The sequence below is a fragment of the Sardina pilchardus genome, chromosome 17, assembly GCF_963854185.1.
Source record: "Sardina pilchardus chromosome 17, fSarPil1.1, whole genome shotgun sequence".
In the NCBI taxonomy this organism is placed as follows: Eukaryota; Metazoa; Chordata; class Actinopteri; order Clupeiformes; family Clupeidae; genus Sardina; species Sardina pilchardus.
The window spans coordinates 12,777,294-12,798,148 of NC_085010.1; the positions used below are offsets into that span (position 1 = coordinate 12,777,294).

At 41.9% G+C, this 20,855-nt stretch overlaps 2 protein-coding genes across 2 annotated transcripts in view; both read left to right on the forward strand.

Annotated features, from left to right (window-relative positions):
- The window catches only part of abcc9 (ATP-binding cassette, sub-family C (CFTR/MRP), member 9), a 59,572-nt gene extending 50,199 nt beyond the window's left edge, over positions 1 to 9,373 (forward strand). Inside the window, exons 32-39 of the mRNA XM_062518223.1 lie at positions 448 to 578; positions 1,213 to 1,291; positions 3,729 to 3,837; positions 5,835 to 5,938; positions 6,390 to 6,523; positions 7,849 to 7,911; positions 8,432 to 8,654; positions 9,269 to 9,373. Coding sequence (XP_062374207.1) covers positions 448 to 578; positions 1,213 to 1,291; positions 3,729 to 3,837; positions 5,835 to 5,938; positions 6,390 to 6,523; positions 7,849 to 7,911; positions 8,432 to 8,569 — 758 coding nt within the window. The 3' untranslated portion in view covers positions 8,570 to 8,654; positions 9,269 to 9,373. The remainder of the gene's footprint in view (positions 1 to 447; positions 579 to 1,212; positions 1,292 to 3,728; positions 3,838 to 5,834; positions 5,939 to 6,389; positions 6,524 to 7,848; positions 7,912 to 8,431; positions 8,655 to 9,268) is intronic.
- A 2,791-nt stretch (positions 9,374 to 12,164) lies between these two features.
- kcnj8 (potassium inwardly rectifying channel subfamily J member 8) lies at positions 12,165 to 15,549 on the forward strand. The gene is made up of 3 exons (XM_062517946.1): positions 12,165 to 12,822; positions 13,930 to 14,239; positions 14,527 to 15,549. The coding sequence occupies exons 1-3, from the start codon at positions 12,473 to 12,475 to the stop codon at positions 15,124 to 15,126; spliced, it is 1,260 nt and encodes a 419-aa protein (XP_062373930.1). The 5' UTR covers positions 12,165 to 12,472; the 3' UTR covers positions 15,127 to 15,549.
- Positions 15,550 to 20,855: the final 5,306 nt, after the last annotated feature.

Below are 20,855 nucleotides of genomic sequence, written 5' to 3' on the forward strand. Positions count from 1 at the left end.
AACATGGCTTCTCTCTGGGGTATACTGTTTATTAGGGATAGCTATGGCTATATAGCTATGTAACTATGTTGCTACTCTACTGATTTACAGTAATGTTATGGTTTGATTGCTCTTGAATTGATTGATCTGTGAATCTGAATTCATGCCAATATCTTATTATATGTGTGGTAAGCTTTATTAAGTCATCTTTTCCATTTAGCACAGGTTTTTACATCTGATCGTTCTATTAAATTAGGCTGTTAAAGAGAGAGAGTGGCTTTACGTATAACATGATTTTATTGTTTGATGAACGGAATAGATATTCCCCCATCATGTCTAAGCCTACAGTAGATGAGCTATTAAGACATCTCTAAACTATCTCTGAATAGTTTAACCTACGTAATTGGGTGGCTTGCTCACATTGTTTGACGCACTCGTTGACTTTGAGCTCTTTGCAAAATGTTCCAGATAATTCTCAGGTGCCGGATGACTGGCCCCAGCAGGGGGAGATTAAGATCCAGGACCTGTGTGTGCGCTACGACTCCTCGCTCAAACCCGTCCTCAAGCACGTCAGTGCCTACATCAACCCTGGACAGAAGGTACATACTATACACCTATGATTATTATACAGTATGTATGTACAGTATGTATGTGTGTGTGTGTGTGTGTGTATATACTATTATTATTATTCGTTTACAAAGTCCAGATAAAAAAATCACACACACACACACACACACACACACACACACACACACACACACACACACACACATAAAGAGTACAAAAAGACAGACATATACAGATATACCAGTGACTTCCCACAATAGACCCACTGTCTTCAGGTTGTTTAATTGACCTAAAATATCAGTAACTAATTTATTTCTTTTTATATGCAGTATGTATTTGTGTTATTATTATTCTTCTTATATTATGTATTTACAATATGCACATAATGATTTTTACTTACACTTGAACATGGGTAGCACTAGTAGTCTGAGTTTTCGCTATTGTAAAATGGACAGAAATGACACCTGATCGTGAGGATGTGTTAACTGTTTGAACGCACGTCAGTTGAGGCCTGCTATACCCTGCTGCCCTTGTCTGCCTAGTGTTTAATTTTTCATGTCAGTGTCACAGTTGGTTGAAAAGTGGGTCACATGCTTGGGCTGCTGTCTGAAGCTGGCAGTGCCCCAGTGCTCATGTGTGGTGACCTTTGACCTTTGAACTCTGTAGGTGGGCATCTGTGGGCGCACGGGCAGTGGGAAGTCCTCCCTCTCGCTGGCTTTCTTCAACCTGGTGGATGTTTTCCACGGTAGGTGTGTGTTTGTGTGTGTGTGTGTGTCTGTGTCTGTGTCTGTGTCTGTGTCTGTGTCTGTGTGTGTGTGTGTGTGTGTGTGTGTGTGTGTGTGTGTGTGTGTGTGTGTATGTCTGTGCATGTGTGTGTGTTTTGATGCACTTGGGCACACAGGAAGACCAGTTGGCATGGCAACAGTACAGTTGGTTCTTAAAGCACGGACTCACGTAGGCTACACTATGCTTCAGTCAGATAAGAAGCAAGTATGTATGCAGGCACATCCAGACAGGAGTTGAATGAGGACAAGGCAAAAATTCATAATCTGATGAACTTACAGTGGTCAAAGAACAGGACCAGACATGAGCACATGATACCTCAGCGAAACTTGAATTGCATAACAAGATTATCCAGCAGTGATCAGAGAAGCTGATCAGAGTCTGCAATGCCAGTGTAGATTGGTGTCTAGTGTCTGGCAGTAAAATTAAGTGTTATGAGTAGAAATAGAGTGTAATGAGAAGAATAAGAGCATTATCATTAAGCAATAAGCATCTGCAAAACAGCTAATAGCTAACAGCTACCAAGGTACAGATCCTCTTATCTACCAGGGAGATAGGGGTCCCCAGGGATTGAGTTTCACTCCCAAAGCTACAAAGCTACCCTGGAAATCCAGAGTTCTCGCGAGAACACAATTTGAATTGTGTCTGCAAGATACTCTGGCCACAAGCAATGATACACATTACATTTTGCACCAATATCGGAGCTAACCAATCAAATCAGCGAGGCTGAACTGATGATGACAGTGCTACAACTTTTGGTTTTGTTCGTAGTTATTCAATTGCGTCGAAGTCCAGAATCAGTCAGAGTAAAAACATTGGTTGTAGTGTTATCCATTTGTGTGCAGTGAGATTTTCAAACGCATGCTTGGGCCATTTTCATTATTCGTGGCCAGACCCTTAATCTGCAAAGATTCCAGGGTCTGGTTTACTGCCAGGCGAAGACAAAACTGCTCACAGACCTCTAAGTCTCATTGGCAAGCTTTACATCAGTGTATATCTCCTCAAGATCCATTAGTTAGTTATAATACAGTGATATCACTGCACACAGTACACACACACACACACACACACACACACAATCATAAACTCACTCACTGAGACATCCATTATAAGGCATTAAGAGGAAATGGCATACACATTCACTCACTCACAGTCACACACACACACACCCCCACCCACACACACACACACACTCTCCTCTGCGCCATAAAGAAGAAATACAGTACAAAGAGGGGAGAGGAGGGGTACTCTATGCCATTTGGCCCTGGTGTGCTTTCTCCTGATCCCCATTCCCATCTGATACAGTAAAACTATCCACGCCAGAGACTCCTCCAGTCCAATTCCAGCTTCCTCTGTTTATGGTGTGCTGTGTATGGTCACTGTCAGCCTTGACAGGCTTTGATGATGCAATACAGCCAGCCCATAGCACAACCAGGCAGGCTGGGAACTGGGAACTGGGAAATGGGAAATAGTAAATAGGAATCCAAAACGGGTCATCTGTTTGTGGTTCGCGTTCCAAGGACAGAACAGAAGTCACTTGACATCATTTTTGCATTTGAGAGCGTTAAAGCTAACGGTGTTATAAATTCACTAATTGTTATGAATGTTTTTTTCCACACCAAGGCCCTTATTTATGGCACGCTCCAGCAGCTTAAGACCAAAAACGAAACAAAGCCAAATCAAACAATATACAGCATAGCTTTCCACCGTGGCCTATCCTGACTCAAATGAGATAAACTCAAGACAGGCCATCTCCTTATAAAGCCATAGCCTAAAAACCTTGGTGCGGTGATGTTTGAAATATGCACTCCAGGAGTGGGTCTCGCTCACAGACAGTGGTATCAAGCGGCATTTTTCATTAACGTTTCTGTAAATGAGCTCTCCAAGGTGACATAAACACCAAGCCCACAAATGATTGTTAAACTTTATGGAACAACAGTTTAGAGCGGCACCGTGCTTGTAGCATTACAGATGGAAAATGAGCGTGCTCAAGAGACTGGAAACAAATACTTGAATGTCTGAAACAGTCAGGACACCCAAGTTTTTTTCCCAAGTTACAATTTTTTTCATTTCAACTTTATTTTTCAGCCATTCGTTTATTCAGTGATGAAATTAGTTGGAATGGGCGACCAATTCTATTGAGGATAGAATTACTTCTTCAGTTAAGATTGGTCGTTAAGGCTTAAAGTGTGTGTGTGTGTGTGTGTGTGTGTGTGTGTGTGTGTGTCTGTGTGTGTCTGTGTCTGTGTGCTATACTGTGGCTTGTGTGTCTTGCAGGGAAGATTGTCATCGATGACATCTGAAAGCTGATTAAGTTGTGTTCACTTGTTTAGATGTTAAGACTCACAGTGCTTGTGTGTGTGTGTGTGTGTGTGTGTTCGTGTGTTCGTGTCCCACAGGGAAGATTGTCATCGACGGCATTGACATCTGCAAGCTGCCCCTGCAGACGCTGAGGTCCAGACTCTCCATCATCCTCCAAGACCCGGTACTCTTCAGCGGCTCCATCCGGTACGCATGTGCTCGCACATACACACACACACACACACACACACACACACACACACACACACACACACACGAGTACTTGTGTACAATGCATGGATAGATGCACACAAGCATAAAGCCCACATAAACAGTGACCAAAGCAGCTGAGGATTCATGTTAGCACAAGCAAGCTGGGCCAAGTTTAAATAAACACTCACTTCCTCATCACGCAGTGGAAAAATGGATAGCTGTCTTGGATTTATGCCTGATCAGAGATATTCCTCCCTGGTCCACTTTATCTGTGCTGTCCTCCTCTCCTACTCCTTTCTTTCTCTCTCTCTCTCTCTCTCTCTCTCTCTCTCTCTCTCTCTCTCTCTCTCTCTCTCTCTCTCTCTCTCTCTCTTTCCAGTGAGCTTAACTGCTATCTAAATAAACAAGACACATAAATAAAAAGTACCCCCAAAATGGCAGCTGACCGGGACAAATGTGACCCCGATCTGCACCACAATCGTCTCGGATCAGAGCCAGCTTCAGGCCAGATCAGGACTCGTATCAGCTGTTACTGTGCCTGTCCACCCCACACATTTGCTGCCTAGATAATGTGACTTCAGGCGGATATAACCAGAGGCCTCTATATACAATGAGACGATGATGTACTGTGTGTGTGTACAGCGTGTTTGTGGACTTTGCCACCGTCCTGTGCTGACATGCAGTCGGTCTGGTCCCACAGCTTGAACGTTTTCAGGGTAATTTATAGATCCGTAAGTGGAGTGTTTGTTATAAAAAAGACAAGGAGCATGTGCTGTTTGTTTAGAAAGATGTTCTCAGGCTCTAACGAGTGAGGAGAGAGAGAAGGAACAAAATGGGAAAAAAAGAAGGAGAGCAGGCCTCAGGGGCGTTGTGGAAGAGACAGGCCTGTTGCCGTGGTGATGTTTACGTGAACGAGGGAAGCGTAACGAAGGCAGGCCTGTGTCTTCTCCTCCTCCCCCTCCTCCTTGTGGTGGATCTGCTAATATGGCAGTTAGCAGTGGTGCCATAGGTATATAGCGGAAATCAAATTTTCTTACAAGTGGCGTCCAGCTCACTGAGACTGGGGCTCCTCTCGTTTGTTTTCCCTTATTGTTGTCCAAGACATCCCCTCGTTCACTATATAGTGTGTGCCATAGGAATTAACCGTATGTAAATGTAAAATGTAAATGTGAATGGTTGTGGTGGTTATTCACTATATAATGCAGCACTGTGTGGTGTATAACTATATCTTGGTGAGTCACTGTGTCGTGCATGATGTTGCGAATGAGTGCATACCCTGAACACAGGGAGAGTCTCAGAGCTAAATCATTGGGTCAGTGTCCCAGCTTTTACTGGCCAACATCATGTCATTGCTTATCTTGGGTAATCTTTGGCCTTATTTATTGCTTCAGATCTTTCATTAGTTTGCACGATAAATTACAGTGTCTCATGGGGTGATTAAAACAAAAATTATGGGTGCTGAAAAACATTTACCTAATGAGTGAGTATACTAGGAAGCATCCTCATTCGTGATTTGGAGGATCTGAAGGAGGATGGCCTTAGTCCAGGCCTCCTGGCTTCTCCTGTTATGGTCATCCTCCTGTGTTTATCTGCAAGGCCTTAAGGAAACACCGAAGAAGAAACATGCAACACAATCGAAGATCTAAGCATACACCTCGCTTTGTAAAATGTATCTGGCAGATTTTTTTTTCTTATGCATTTCATGTCAGCAATTGGTATGTATTGTTTTTGTATGAGCCATTGTACTTGTAGGGCATCTTGAATTGAAATCACGTGAATGCCATTTCACATCAACCCACATTAGTGCATGTAGCCTTAGAGTAAATCAGCTGATTGATATCACACAGTGGATTACTGTTGTTGTTATTGTTGCTGTTGTTCAAGTGTTATTTATGGTGGTAGCTCCCTCTATGATATAATAGGGTGCACTGGTGCCTTTGGCATTGTTGGTATATTGTTTCTGAACACATGATGTGAACCTTGTTGAACAGGTTTAACCTGGATCCAGAGCGCACCTGCACTGATGACAGACTATGGGAGGCACTGGAGATCGCCCAGCTGAAGAACATGGTCAAAGCACTGCCGGGAGGACTAGGTACACATTCACTAACTCATTATTATTCATCTGTGAACAGGATCAATGCACTACCTGCATGCACTCATCAACATCAACAGTTGAAAGCATTTTTGTCTTAGAACCATAGTGAATATGTTGTATGTACTTTTTACAGATGCAAATGCTGTATGTGCACAAAACATTATAATATATTTGGTATATTCAGTTTGCTAATTTGTCTAGGATGCTGAAACATGTTGATGTGGATGCATTGAGTAGTAGCTTAGCATAAGCCTTAGCATAAGTGCTAAATGTGCCTCATAAATTCATCGGAGTGTGAACAAGTATAGCTCTTATTTTCAATAATGCTGAGATGAATACAGTGAATTAAGATAAAACAAGCACATTTTAGAAAAATAGTAAGTATGTTATTAATAATTAATAATTAATAATTATGTTAACCTCACTTGGATGTGTATGTTGTCTGTAGATGGCGTCGTGACCGAGGGAGGGGAGAACTTTAGCGTCGGCCAACGGCAACTCTTCTGCCTGGCCAGAGCCTTCGTCCGCAAGAGCAGCATCCTCATCATGGACGAGGCAACCGCCTCCATTGACATGGCAACGGTAGGCTATGATCTCCAGGGTAACATCTGTGACATAGCAAGCACCTGTGGATCTAATAGCTGGTGTAATGTATACAATCTGTACTCGTCAAACATTTATTATTCATTACGCTTTTATCCAAAGTGACTTACAAAAATGAGGAATAACATTCAAGCTGCAATTCAGAGGAGACCTTAGGTAACAATTACTACCACATAAATAAATACCATTATCAGAGAATGAAACTGCAGAAGTTTCAACAACTAGTCAAAGTGTAGCTGGAGGAAAAACTGGTAGATGGAGTAGAAGAGGGATGGTAAGTGCATGATGAGTACATGATAAGTGCATGGTAAGTACGTGTTAACAGTGTTGAGTTGTCAGAAGTGTTACGAGAGGAGGTGCTTTTGGGTCTTGAGTTGGGTCTTCAACAAACAAACAAACAAACAAACAAAGCAATCTACCCTTGCTGTCCTTATACAGTTATTCATCTTCCCAATTAAGGGCCAACGTTAAATCTGGATGGAGGGCCAGGGGCCAAAAATAAGCGTTTACATTAAATTGTGTCATATTATTGTCAGTATGCCACTGCCTCAGACAGCGCTCTGGTGTGTCCCCAGCTACTCACACTCGTGTCACGGGCCTGTTGATCTCTGCTGACACGAGCTCTCCAAGCAGCTAACCCTTAAAAAAACAGTTGGGACAGAAATTCCCAGCGGTTGACATACGTTTAGAACCAACGACGTGGGCCAAATAAGAATACAAAACGGGTCTTATGTGGCCCTGGGGCCCTAAATCGGGCACTCCTGATGTAGAAAGTCTTGGCCATGTTTTTGTCTGGGCACAAGGAAAGTGCCAAGTGGCTCTGATTATTTTACCAGAGCAGATGGCACTCTGACTCGATCAGATTTCAGCGGGTAGGGATGGCATGGGCAGCGCCAACATGTTGTACCAACTGTTCCCTACCGGGGCCTCATGAGACAGTCTGTGGTCATCAGCTCAGACCAAACAAATCAGCACTCCAGTGTCCAAGGAGTTCCAAATGAAGGCTTGACGCCGAAACCCGTTTTTAAAGGTTGAAAGTCATGAAAATAAAGTATTTTTTAACAGATTGGGATATTCAATGTTTTACGAGCACCTCAGATATACAATTTCTATATACAGTACATATACATATACAGTACATATACATACAGTATTCATATACATACAGTATAAACCCTAGCACAGAATAACATCTGTTTGTTTAATTTGTTTGTTTGTGTATTTATTTATTATTCTGTTGTTTTTGTTGATCCATAAGCATAAGGTCAAAACAATAAATACATGTGTTTATTCTCATTTAACAGGAAAACATTCTTCAGAAGGTGGTTATGACGGCATTTGCTGACAGGACTGTGGTCACCATTGCAGTAAGTTGATGCTTTTGCTAATTCTCTCCCCAAAGAAGACTGGCGAAGTATTTCCTCTCCTCCCAAACACAGGCTATCCGAAAGCCCTATATCCGTAAAACTAACTCAATCTGAAGCTTGTAGCACTTTTAAGTTTTCAGATTTTTCCTCTTTTCCATATATGTTTCCTTTCCTATTTCAGTTTGCCATATCACTCTTTGGCTTTTTAAAAAAAAAAAAAAAAAACTAGCGGAAAGAAAAATGGCATTTACAGAAACAACCACTCAGTCAGCCTGCCTGCCTGCCTGCCTGTCTCTCTGATGGTTTATTCAGATGAAAGCACTAGCAGCAGTTAGAAAGCTTTGTCTTTGCTCGCTTGCTTTCTGTCTTGCTTATCATTCCCTTCCTCTTCTTTTTCCTCCTCCTTTTCCCCCCTGCCTCACTGTCTTCTTCATCTGTCTGTTTCCCATGTCTGTCTGTCTGTCTCTATCTCTGCCTGTCTGTCTATCTGTCGTCGTGTCGTCGTGTCTCTCCTGCACAGCACCTGGTTGCTTCCATTCTGGAAGCGGAGCAGGTGCTGGTGTTCACCTCGGGGAATTTGGTGGAGTGTGACAGTGCGGCCAACCTGCTGGCCAAGCAGGACAGCATCTTCAGTGAGCTTGTGAGGACTCACAAGTAACCCCCCTCGCCCTTTCCCCCTGCGTCTGCCAACGTCACATACCTTCCTGCCATTCAGCCACCGCCACACTGCGCTGGACACCCTGGTTGGTACCACCAACACCACTATCACCTCCACCTCCACAACCACCACCACCCCCACCGCCGCGATGCTGCTGCCATCTTGGGTCTGGGTGCAGCAGTGGCACACAGTCACAACATCCCCCATTTGTGTTCCATCTCAGTGTTGATGGACGCAGTTGCACTGCGAGTTCCTGCGCTGGCAGTGACCACTGACTGCAACTGGCGTCTTTGAGCCAGCTGCTGCACCTGCTAAACGAGTTAAACTTTTAACTGGGTTACCATACTGTATACACATTCCCGTTCATTTTCTCTGTAACAGCTAGTGTGTTGGTGTAGTGAGTATCTGGCAATATCTAATAGTTCATTAAGAAATCACTGTACAGAATAAACATTTGACTCCACAGACTTGATAAACTGAAGTATTTGCAGGTGCCATGGTTTGAAATTTGGAGATGTGAACTTATTTCATTAGATCATCAGGCTATTAAATCCACTTGCCATAGTGCTAAGATTATTTTTCTTTTTGAGGCAGTGGAATTGTCTAATTACTTTAAGTGGCATTACTGTTGTTACAAGAGTCAAACCATGGCCTGTCACTACTAGCTGATTAATGTGTGTGTGTTTGTGTGTCTTCCAGCATCGTGTCCACACCATCCTGACAGCTGATCTGGTGATTGTAATGAAACGTGGGAACATCTTGGAGTACGACAAACCAGAGACATTACTCGAACAGGAAGGCGGCCTCTTCGCTTCCTTTGTCAAAGCGGACATGTAGACTCTTCTGATTCGTCCAAATCATAGTCTGTCTCGCCCCTTTCCTGAACTTCAACGTTACTAAGGACATGGTGCAAAAACAATTGGGGACTTTTATTACAAACATTTTACATTGTATCAAAATCACAGGATATCCAAAATGTACTGTATTTTTTGACGCTTGTTTTTCTATGCATGGTACTGCCGTATTCGTTAACTTTGTAAAAAAAAAAAAAAAAAAAACGTCACACACGGACACCACTGTTTGCCTTATCAAGACAGTTAGCCTACTAGCACTAAATGCTATTTATTTTGAGCTGAACAAGAGCCATGCAAGGCTCAGGTTAATTTGTGACTCGTCAAATGGCTGCTTTAAAGGATTATAGCCTTTTTTATATAAACACTCGTAGTCCTTAACATGTTAACTATGTTATCCGTATTATCATTGTCTAATGAAATATATTGGTGTATTGGTGTATATGCATTATATGTTATTTTTCGTACTCTTATCCAAGAAGATGTTTTAGGAATTGACTGGTACAAACACTGTACAGGATTGTCGGTCCAATCGTTGACTGGCAAACTGTCTGTCTGTCTGTAATGTGCAATGCTGATTTTTTTTTTTTTTTTATGTTAGTCCTGGGTAAGATGGACACTCCAAAGAGCTCGCTCTCCTAAAGCACTGACTTCACCCAATGGGTGATTTGTGATTTTTGTGTAAAAACAAAACAACAACAAAAACACACCACAGGCACATACTGTAGTTTACGTCGCTCTAATCCACTGGCTATTGGCTCTGTATAGTCGGTGTTTGAGAGATTAGAAACAGTATTATTCTTAGCAGTAAATAAAGTATTTAGAGCACTTGCTTTCGGGAGAGTGGAGTATCTGTTCATTCTGCACCCATAGATATTTCAATTCACATGATCAATGAAGATTTTATATCATAATGTTATTGATAAATTTGTATTTTTTAGCCTGAGTGCCAAAATGTGTGATGGCTTTGAGTATATAGGCCATATTACTTGGCCTCATTTCACTTGATCTGCCATGGTGACACACACGCACCAGTACTTGTCACATAAACTTTTATCATATTTTACTTATTTTATTTTCATTTTTTTTGTGTGTACTATATTTTATTACATGGTACCTTGTTTATAACTATGTTGCCTTTGGTTTTCACACTCTGACGCCTCGTAATCACCCTTCCATGGTCTGAACAGCACAAGAGAGGGGCTGTTTTGGCACAGTGATGCAAAATCTCATTTGCACTCGCTGTTCGTCTCGTTCAGGTGGTTTATTTAACGCCTCTGTGAGTCTTCCCCGTCTCCCCCTCTCCCTTTCTCTCTTTGTCTCTCTCTCTGTCTCTCTCTGTGTCTCTCTCTATCTCTCTCTCTCTCTCTCTCTCTCTCTCTCTCTCTCTCTCTCTCTCTCAGGCCCCTGGCTGCATGTCCTTGGATGAGGCAGTGTGGATTAACCCTTTAATATCCTCTCGCGTGCAATTGCTCGTGTGTAATGCAAGTCATTATTGCAAAGTATGTTCTTGTGCACTGTGTTCAGACTGATAATGTTTGTGTATATATGTTGTTCATATATGTGCGTATGTTTTCGAATGTTGAGGGTAATTTTAACTTCCATTTTAGGCTGCCATCTTCAGGGTTGCTTGTACTATTTTTTGTGACTGATTGCTTGCTTATTCTAAGTAAGTGAACAGCATCACCGTCAGCGTTTGGCGATCTACGAGATCTGGAGAAGTGTGTATGTTGGGATAACCTCAGGGGTATTATGACTCTTGAAAGGCGGTCTTCCTCTGGTAGTCTGGGGGGGGGGGGGGTCTGCACAGTTTCACAAGGTCAGCTGACACAGGCCGTGGAATGCCAGGCCACCTTGTACACAAATCACACTTGTCATAGCATAAAGATTTTTCCTGTGAACAGCTTGCTCCAAAGCTCTTTGCAGTCAAGTGTCTGTTTTAGTAGGACTCTTATAGTCTTTTTTTTATTATTATTTGTGGGCACTGTCTTAAATGTACATATGTAATTATTTTTGTCATGACTGATTAAACATTTAACAAATCTGTTTTACTCTGTGTCTTTATCATTCATTAATGTCTTACCACTGATCTTGCATATTTATTTATGTGTCATAGTGTTGTTGCCATTCACTTTTATGTCCATACGAGTTACAATAATAATTTCACCAACTTTGGTAGAGTTTACACCCAGCTCCACTCATCAATTTTGTGTTTATAGCCAATAATTTTACAGAGACGGATCCTGGTTACAAGATAAGAAATACAGATAAGAGTTCACAACCAATTGCGACAGCGTTTTACTTACTGTGCTTATTGCGATCATCAATGACTACATGGCGCCTCCTGGCGTTCAGTTTAGGCGTTGCAGAAGATAATTATCCAATGCACCAATTTTGATTAGCCTATTTGATTTGAGCTCGGGAATGTAGGTCTATTAATTTAATAGCGTTGTATTTATATACATGTAGGCTATTTCAAAGAAATACTCAACTAGGCTATGACTAGTTGTCAGAATAAAATCCAGCTGTATGATTTTGAGGTGTTTTTGACGCGCCTTACACAATTCAACCTATTAATGAAACAAATTAAGTCACGAATATGCACGTAAATAAGTAACAACACTTTTATCTCAACATCTTGATCTTTGGTCCAAATTCGAGCCATTAATTCGGTGTTACCGCCCATTTGCAGTAGCCTACGTCAATTGGACTGAGGATGCGTCGGGATAAGTGGAAACTCCAAAGCAGAGAAAGTTTCTTGAAGGCGCAAGTCAGCGAAATTTATAGATTACACGTCAACAATTTATGGCGAAATTCAGGTGAAAATGATCGAAGCGTGTGGTTAGTGTTACTGCTCAGGTAACTTTTTTTGTTTTTTGGTGTGGAAAGATGCGCTGAAAAGTTGAATACGTGTAGAATGCGGATTGACATCAAGTGAGGGCTTCCTCCTATTTGCGGGTGACGGATACGATTTTCCAACTTATTTTGTATTGTTTTGATTATAGTTCATTGGTATTTTTGCTTGACGTTTGTTAAGTAACTTTTGGCAAGGATGTTGGCACGAAAAAGCATAATACCCGAGGAATTTGCACTACCGGCACTTGCGTCGCGTATGCCCCGAAAACCTGTCTTCAGAGACCGAGTTAATAAAGCGCGTTTCATCGCAAAAAATGGCTCTTGCAACCTGGCGCACAAGAATATCCGTGAGCAGGGTCGATTTCTTCAAGATGTTTTCACAACTTTGGTAGACCTTAAATGGCGCTTCACACTGGTCATTTTCACGATGACGTTTCTTTGTAGTTGGTTACTTTTTGGCATGGGTTGGTGGCTTGTTGCTTTTGCCCATGGAGACTTGGACCCTCACCGCGGCTCCGGCATCGATAAATGTGTCGCTCAAGTTAGGTAAGTAAGTGCATCTTGGAAAAAAAGAGAAAAGGAAAAATATATAGCCTAGGAAATAGAATTTTGTGTGTGTGTGTGTGTGTGTGTGTGTGTGTGTGTGTGTGTGTGTGTGCGTGTGTGATATAACGCTTATAAAGCTTAATATTGCATTAAATATACTGTCCTGGGTTAAAATAGTTTGACTCCACACACGTAAAGCTGGGAACTTAAGTAGGCAATTTGGTGCTAAAATTCATTTTTCTTGTTGGGGATGGAGTGTCATCAAATATTCTGAATGATTGTCATGCACATGTCATCAGGCATTTTGAAAGCTAAAATCTCTCTCTCTCTCTGTGTGTGTGTGTGTGTGTGTGTGTGTGTGTGTGTGTGTGTGTGTGTGTGTGTGTGTGTGTGTGTGTGTGTGTGTGTGTGCGTGCAATTAACACAATTATCTGAAATGTATCATATTCAAAGACTTGGTGGGGGGATTACCTTAAAACTAAAGTCTGTGTGGACATAAACCACCTATAGTTTCTACAAAACAGCTGCCATCTTTGCCCATACAAGGAGATCCGGGATCTTGCCATTTTTCCTATGGGAATATAACATGGGGATTTGAAATTATCACACCTGTTGCGGAGACCAAAAGAAGTCTGATATGCAGACGTTTTGCCCTACACTCTTTTGTCCTCTGTATTTTAGTGACTATTGAAATCTTCCCAATGACTTTTGCTACCCCGCACCGTAAACTTGCAGTGCAACTTTCAAGGTAGATATCCTCAGCTAACACCTTAGCAAAGATGGCAGCCTTGGGTCCTTTTTGTTGGCGAACTTCAGAGGTCTAATAGGTGCTTCCCAAATGACCTCTTTCAAAATAAATGCACTTTAATGAGCTGCACAAGACACTTTATGGGAAGTTGTAATAGCGTAAGCTTAACTATACAGGTTTTTTATTGGTTTGAATGATTGTCTATGTAAGTGCTTTTCTTGAACTGTATGTTCTGTGTATGTATGTACTGCCTTTTTAACTGGAATGGCACTAAGACAAATTTCAATCAACTCTGTTGGAATGGCAATAAATTATTGAACTTGAACTTGAGTTTTACTCCATCCTCTTCCGCTGTCCAGATCTTTCACATCCGCCTTCCTCTTCTCCATTGAGGTCCAAGTCACCATCGGCTTCGGCGGACGCATGATCACGGAGCAGTGCCCAGTGGCGATCACGGTCTTGATACTGCAGAACATCGCGGGTCTGATCATCAACGCCGTGATGCTCGGCTGCATCTTCATGAAGACGGCACAGTCACACCGCCGCGCAGAGACGCTCATCTTCAGTCGCCATGCCGTCATCGCCGTGCGCAACAACCGCCTCTGCTTCATGATTCGTGTAGGGGACCTGCGCAAAAGCATGATAATTGGCGCCTCAGTAAGGCTTCAGGTATGATGATACGATATGTGTCACGATACTGAGATTACAATTCAATATATTGTGATATATTGCGATACAGTATCAAATTTCACAAAAACGGCGATAATTTAAAATACAAACAAATTAAGTTCATAAAGCAGTGTTTTTGTAAAATACACAGTATTGCTAAATGAAATGCCACAATACCATTCAAGTGTAGGCTATTGATATTTTCTTACACCTACAGGTATTGCAGGTGGTTACTTGAGTTGGTCACATATAAAGACATATATTTTCTTACATCTGCACTACCACAGGTGGTGCGCAAGACCACTACGCCCGAAGGGGAGGTCATCCCCATCCACCAGATTGAGGTGCCGACTGAGAGTGCGGTGGCTGGGAACAACATCTTCCTCCTCTCGCCACTGGTCATCTGCCACGTGATCGACAAGAACAGCCCACTGTACGACCTCTCGGCTATGGAGTTGCAGTGCAGCGACCTGGAAGTGATCGTGATCCTGGAGGGCGTGGTGGAGACCACAGGCATCACAACGCAGGCGAGGACATCTTATGTGACAGAGGAGATCCAGTGGGGCCACCGCTTCGTGCCCATCGTGACGGAGGAGGAGGGCGTGTACTCGGTGGACTACTCCAAGTTCGGGAACACCGTGAAGGTGGCGACGCCACCGTGCAGCGCGCGAGAGCTGGACGAAAAGCCGTCCATCCTCATCCAGACGCTGCAGAAGAGCGAGCTGTCGCACCAGAACTCACTACGCAAGCGCAACTCCATGCGGCGCAACAACTCCATGCGGAAGGTCAACGCCACCGCCGGAATGCGCCGGAACAACTCCTCGCTAGCTGTGCCTAAGGTGCAGTTTTTCACGCCCGAGGGGAACCAGAATGTGGCCGTCACATGACATGAGGCCTCCCCAATGCCGCCGCTACCGCTTTGGCTCAGCAGAGCTTCCCTCTACCCACACACATTTGGGGTACCCCCCACCCACAAACGACTCTCGTCATCACTGCACCCACTCTTTACACGTATACTCATAATTTCCTCTTATATCAAAGGAAATTCATAGCACACAATCACCTGCCTGAGTTTCTTTACTAATACAAACAACACATTGTTCATTCATACTCATAAGCCCATACATCTCACCATGTTCTTTCACTGCTGTAAAAATGAATCTTGTTTTGCCATTAAAATGACACTAAAAGAGAAAACACAGCACGTATGCATTATTTGTTTCTCTTTCTGGTTTAAAAGCAGTGCAATCTTTCATTGTTAGGCAGGCCCATCATACAGGCAGAGAGGTGAAGATTGTTTCATATTTCAATGATGGCTTAATAAATCACCATGAAAGGTTTATGTCTTTTCTGAATGCATTGTAATAATGATATGGTATCGTTTCTGGTGGAAATCAATGTTATAAAGGCACAACGTTATGTCAATATGTAGCAAACCAAATAACAGCTGTACAAACATCAGTAAGCGCACAGTTGACACTTACATAAACCAGCTAGCCAGTGAACTGATGCACTTCAACGATATGTTTGCTGAGGTCATGTCGTAAAATCTAACATTGCTCACATTATCTGACCCCAGAGTACTGAAGTGTCCAGCAAACAGCCTGGGTATCTGGTGGGAATGATAGGTGTGTTTCTTTCTTCCACACAACAATATACTATTGAAAAACTGAGAATAAGATAAAAACTGAGGTTACTATACCTTACCAAACTCTTACCTTTGCCAAACCCTGCAATAATCAGTTGAAGGAGGTAATTGTGCACATCCCAGATGCAGGCCAAAAAAATACTTTAGAAGTTCACACAGTACAACCGTTCCTGTTTTGCGTTTTTGTGTTGAGTAAAGTTTCAAGTGCAGACTTTGTAGGCATTTATAAACCCTGCAATCATGCCTTAAATCTGCATATCCCTGTCACTATCAACCAATCATTTTTGTTTTGTCTTCTCCAGATACACAGGGAAAGTGTTAAATCCCTTGTGGTATATGTAGGGGATTTCACAGTGGGCGATCCATACCCAAGCCTATTTAACATTGCACAACATGACACAGGGTACAACAGCAATTCCCAGTTGGCTGGCAGCATTGGCAAATGTGTCACGTCATGTTGTACCACGGGTCCATAAAGAAAGACCCTCCTTCATGATACAATATGCAGCAAGAAGCCAGAATACCCTGCCAAAGAACCAAAGCACCAATAAAAAGCAAAAACAAAACAAAACAAAACAAAAAAACAGACGCAGCCCTCATGAGCATGGTTATGCCACATTGATTGAAGTCAGTGTGAGATCTCAGAACATAAGTAGGAATATTTTGCTTGTGCTTTGGACTATGTCGAAGGAGGAGGGAGACCAGCTGACAAGTCCAGCCAAGCAGTTCTGTCATTTCCTAGCAGCTACGTGAAATATAGTCGGTTTTCACCACTTTGAAGTTTCAAATAGTGATAAGCATGCCATGCATAATTGTTTTCTGATTAGATTATCTTCCTTTGAAATGGGAATCCACAAAGTTCATGAGTGCCATTAAGAATAATGAGGTAAAGACATGGGGCAGGGACCAAGGTAAAATGGCAAGAAAGGTTACAAATAAATAAATACATAACTTATAACTTAATGCACTTACCATGCGCTTCCTTCCTCTACCTCCTTCTTCTGCCACTTTGTTCTTTCCACTACACATTCACTAGTACTTAACTTCTACACTCTCATCCTCTAGTAATAGTATATTTTGGCTCTGCATTGTAGCTTGAATGCTATTTTGTTTGTCGGTTTTGATAACAGCATCTGTTATGGATACATAAATGTAATTCCTACCTACGGTATCCTCTGAGTTGTAGCTTGAAAGTAATTTCTCATGTTAGTGAGTTGCTTTGGATAAAAACATCTATAAATAAATGTAAATGTAAAGCACTTTATGAATGCAATGTGTTGTTGTTGATATCTGTAACTTCAAGGCTTACATGTGCAGATACTGTATATTATCCTGACATCCCTTACCACAAGCAGGTTCTGCGCTCAGTGTCCCAGGTTCACCTCTGGCCTGAGGTTATCTCCTGAACCCACTCCCCATCTCTCTCCCTCACTCAGTTCCTGTGATCTCCTCGCTGTCAAATAAAGGATAAAAGCACTAAAATACATCTATTTGTTTATTGTTAGAGACAAATTAAAGTGTGAATTTATACACATTAATAGTCATCCAGTTTGAAACTGCGCTACAATGTTGTGTTGAAACCTTTTGAACTTGGGGCATTTCTATAAAGCCGTCATAGCTGTTGTGTTGAAACACAACATTGTATTCAACACATATTGTGTAACAAATAACAAAAAGAATGCATTGGAAGCAATGCAAACTGTGTTGTCCCTATCTGGACACAGATATGTGTTAAAAACAACACAAGTTGTGCTATTTTCAACACACATTGTGTAACAAATAACAAAAACAATGTGTTGGAAACAACACAAACTGTGTTGGAAACAACACAAACTGTGTTGTCCCTATCTGGACACAGATACAGTATGTGTTGTTTTCAGCAGCTGCCCATTCCGTGAGTAGAGACTGTAAAAAACGTATAGGCAGCCCAGGCTCCAAAAACGGGAAACAAACAAAGTGGGGGCAGGCTGTCCCCCAAAATAAAAATGAATTGCGTGGAATTTCTCTGGAAAGGAGAGGTGACCTATCTCTGCCATGTTTTATTTAGTCCTTGGTTAAAATATAAGTTGTTTTGGGACAATATCATCTGCTAATAAATTCAAATATAAAATAATGCAAACACACGCACCCTCTTCCACAATTGCTGACTGTACCTTTAGACCTGTGACAACCAAAATAATCAAAGACCTCTTAAGTAGGGTTCAGACCATAGATTCCCGACGAAATGAGACGAGCCGCGACGTTCAAAACCTTGCAACTGTGACAAAACATGTTGAAAGCTTGCAACTACGTGCAACTTCTAAATCAAACAGCTGCAACTCGGTCTCGTCGCGTCGGGAATATTTGGTGTGAATTGGGCTTTATCCAACTTTTTCCCCAGCTTCTCCCGGAAGGCGCTACAGGTCCATACGAACTGAACTCACATATTTAATATCTAACTATCCGTGTCACTGATGAGCAAAACACACAAAGACACTCACTCACTCACTCCCCCACTCACTCTCACACACACACACACACACACACACAGGTTGTGTTTTGACTTTGAGCCCCCAACGCTGCCTGGAAGGCGCTTAGGCATGGGTTAAGGTTAGGGTTAAGGTTAGGTTAAGGTTAGGTTAAGGTTAGGGTTAAGGTTAGGTTAAGGTTAGGTTAAGGTTAGGGTTAAGGTTAGGAGTAGGATTAAGTGCTTTTAAGTCAAAAGTGGCAGCGCTGCCTGGAAGACAACTCAGAAAACAACTCTTTAAAGTAGCTTGTCTTTGATGAAGCTACCACATGACCACTCATATTTGTATAATCACTTCCAAGTATAACCCAGACATGGCAAAACAGCTAAAAACTGTTCAAAACTAAATTAGGCCTAGCCTACTGTAGAGCTGGTAAATACACAGGCCTATAGAGAACATGGATGTTAGACATTGGGTGTAAATAGTATTGTTGATTATTACACTATTTACACCCGGGTGTAAATAGTAATGTTGATTATTACACTATTTACACGTACCCGGGTGTAAATAGTAATGTTGATTATTACACTATTTACACCCGGGTGTAAATAGTAATGTTGATTATTTGCACCCGGGTGTAAATAGTAATGTTCATTATTTACACCCGGGTGCAAATAGTCTCTGCCTTTTTTATGAGTTGTGATCAGGTGAGGTGGAAAGGTCAAGCTTCAGAAAGAAAAAGTCCTACATATCAGCCATTTACTTAAACCAGTTCTGACTATCACAACTCTTAAGCCAGGTAGAGCAGCTAATTGGTGAGATCACCTGTGATAACTTAACAGGTAGAACCAATAGCCTACATGCTTGGACTTTTACTCTCTGAAGCTGGACTTTTCCACCTCTGGTCATGATCATATTTAATATAGCCTAGGCCTAGTTTTAACCATAGGCCTAAGACAAGTCTTTTAAGGATATTGTATTAGTGTAAAATTAATATATTCGTTTTATCCTGTCGTCCAGACCTTGCAAAGTGCCTATCCTTGGAACCACTATGAATTGAAGTCTGTTAACAGGATGCTGCTGTTAGAGGTCACGTAATGCAATTGCGCTTTTTTTTTTTTTTTTTTTGCGTCGTTGCATAACCAGTCAGGCACGTGGCTATTTAATTCAGCCCACCGTTTGGGTTACCTGTTGAAGTCGGGCTACCTAGGGGACTATCTATCAGTAAAGGATTACAGTTCCAGAAAAGGACAGGATAACCAACGCTATAACCAAGGTAAGACCACCATTCATTTTATTTCAATCACTGTGTTACAATGTAACATTGCTGGTTTAAAGAGTTAGCTTGTAACATAGGGTTTGCCCTCAATCTCCAGATGCTCGGTAGCTGTTATATGTAGCCTAGTACAAACTGAGTTTGTAAGTTGTTATCTTATCAAATGAGATTTGGCCATAACAACTATTCTGCGATGTAGTCGCCGTTTGCGTTGAGTTTTGGTGAAACTGCATGGACCAAGTAGCTACTTTCAATATGTGCAAATCTGCCATTAACAGGTCAGCAGAGATGCTATGGCTAACTTAGCTCAGTCAGCTCTCAATAAACGTGAAAGTCTTTGGACACGGATGGTGTGTAAGCTATGTAAGCATATAACAATTAATTGACAATTAATCGCTTGCCATATACAAATAAGCAATGTCCGCTTTTACAACTCATTTTACTCCATATGTTAGCTTAGCTAAGGTCTGCCTTTTCCGTTAGCACTTGCTTAAGCGTTCTGTTAGCATCTCTGAAAAAGTAGCCTATTTGCCAGCCAGACTAAAGGCTGGAAACAAGCATTAATTTACATGTTTATTGGCGTTATTCAATTAACAGACCGTTTTTTTTTCCAAAGCAAAGTACTAAAACGAGGAATAGGCTACACTTTCCAAGCTGTAGCTCAGCATGTGGCTCACTCTTGGGTTGCGGGACTTTCATCGGGTGAAAATGGTCTTGACATTGACATCTTAAGTAAACGACCATGCCACATGGATTAGCACACTCTATTCTGGAAACTGTCCGACTTTGGTAGGACAGAGACTGGTCAGATCTGGTCAGGTCAGGGAGTCATGAACATGAATTGTTCTGTAAACTAGGCTACTGGGTGAGTGGTGGAAGACAGTCCGTCTGGACTCTAAGTTTTTCGTCCCCTAGTGAACAGTGCCACCTGTCGGTCGTACGACAGCAGTCATCACCATTTATAACTCTTTTTTACCCTGCCTGCTTAGGGCCAGAGAAGTTTTAAAACGGGCTATGGTTGAGGGTAAAATCACTCTCCTCGGACATGCGTACTTCCTTATTTGCATTTCAGTTACATTTATTTGAGCTTATTTTAAAATAATGTGAATTAATTAGCCAGATTGGCCATGCCTACTAAAATGCATAAATAATCAAATACTTTAATGTAGGCTACCAAAACTGCTAATTAAAGTGTCCATGCCTTATATTAAAATGAATTAATACTGTATGTTTCTGTAATAATGC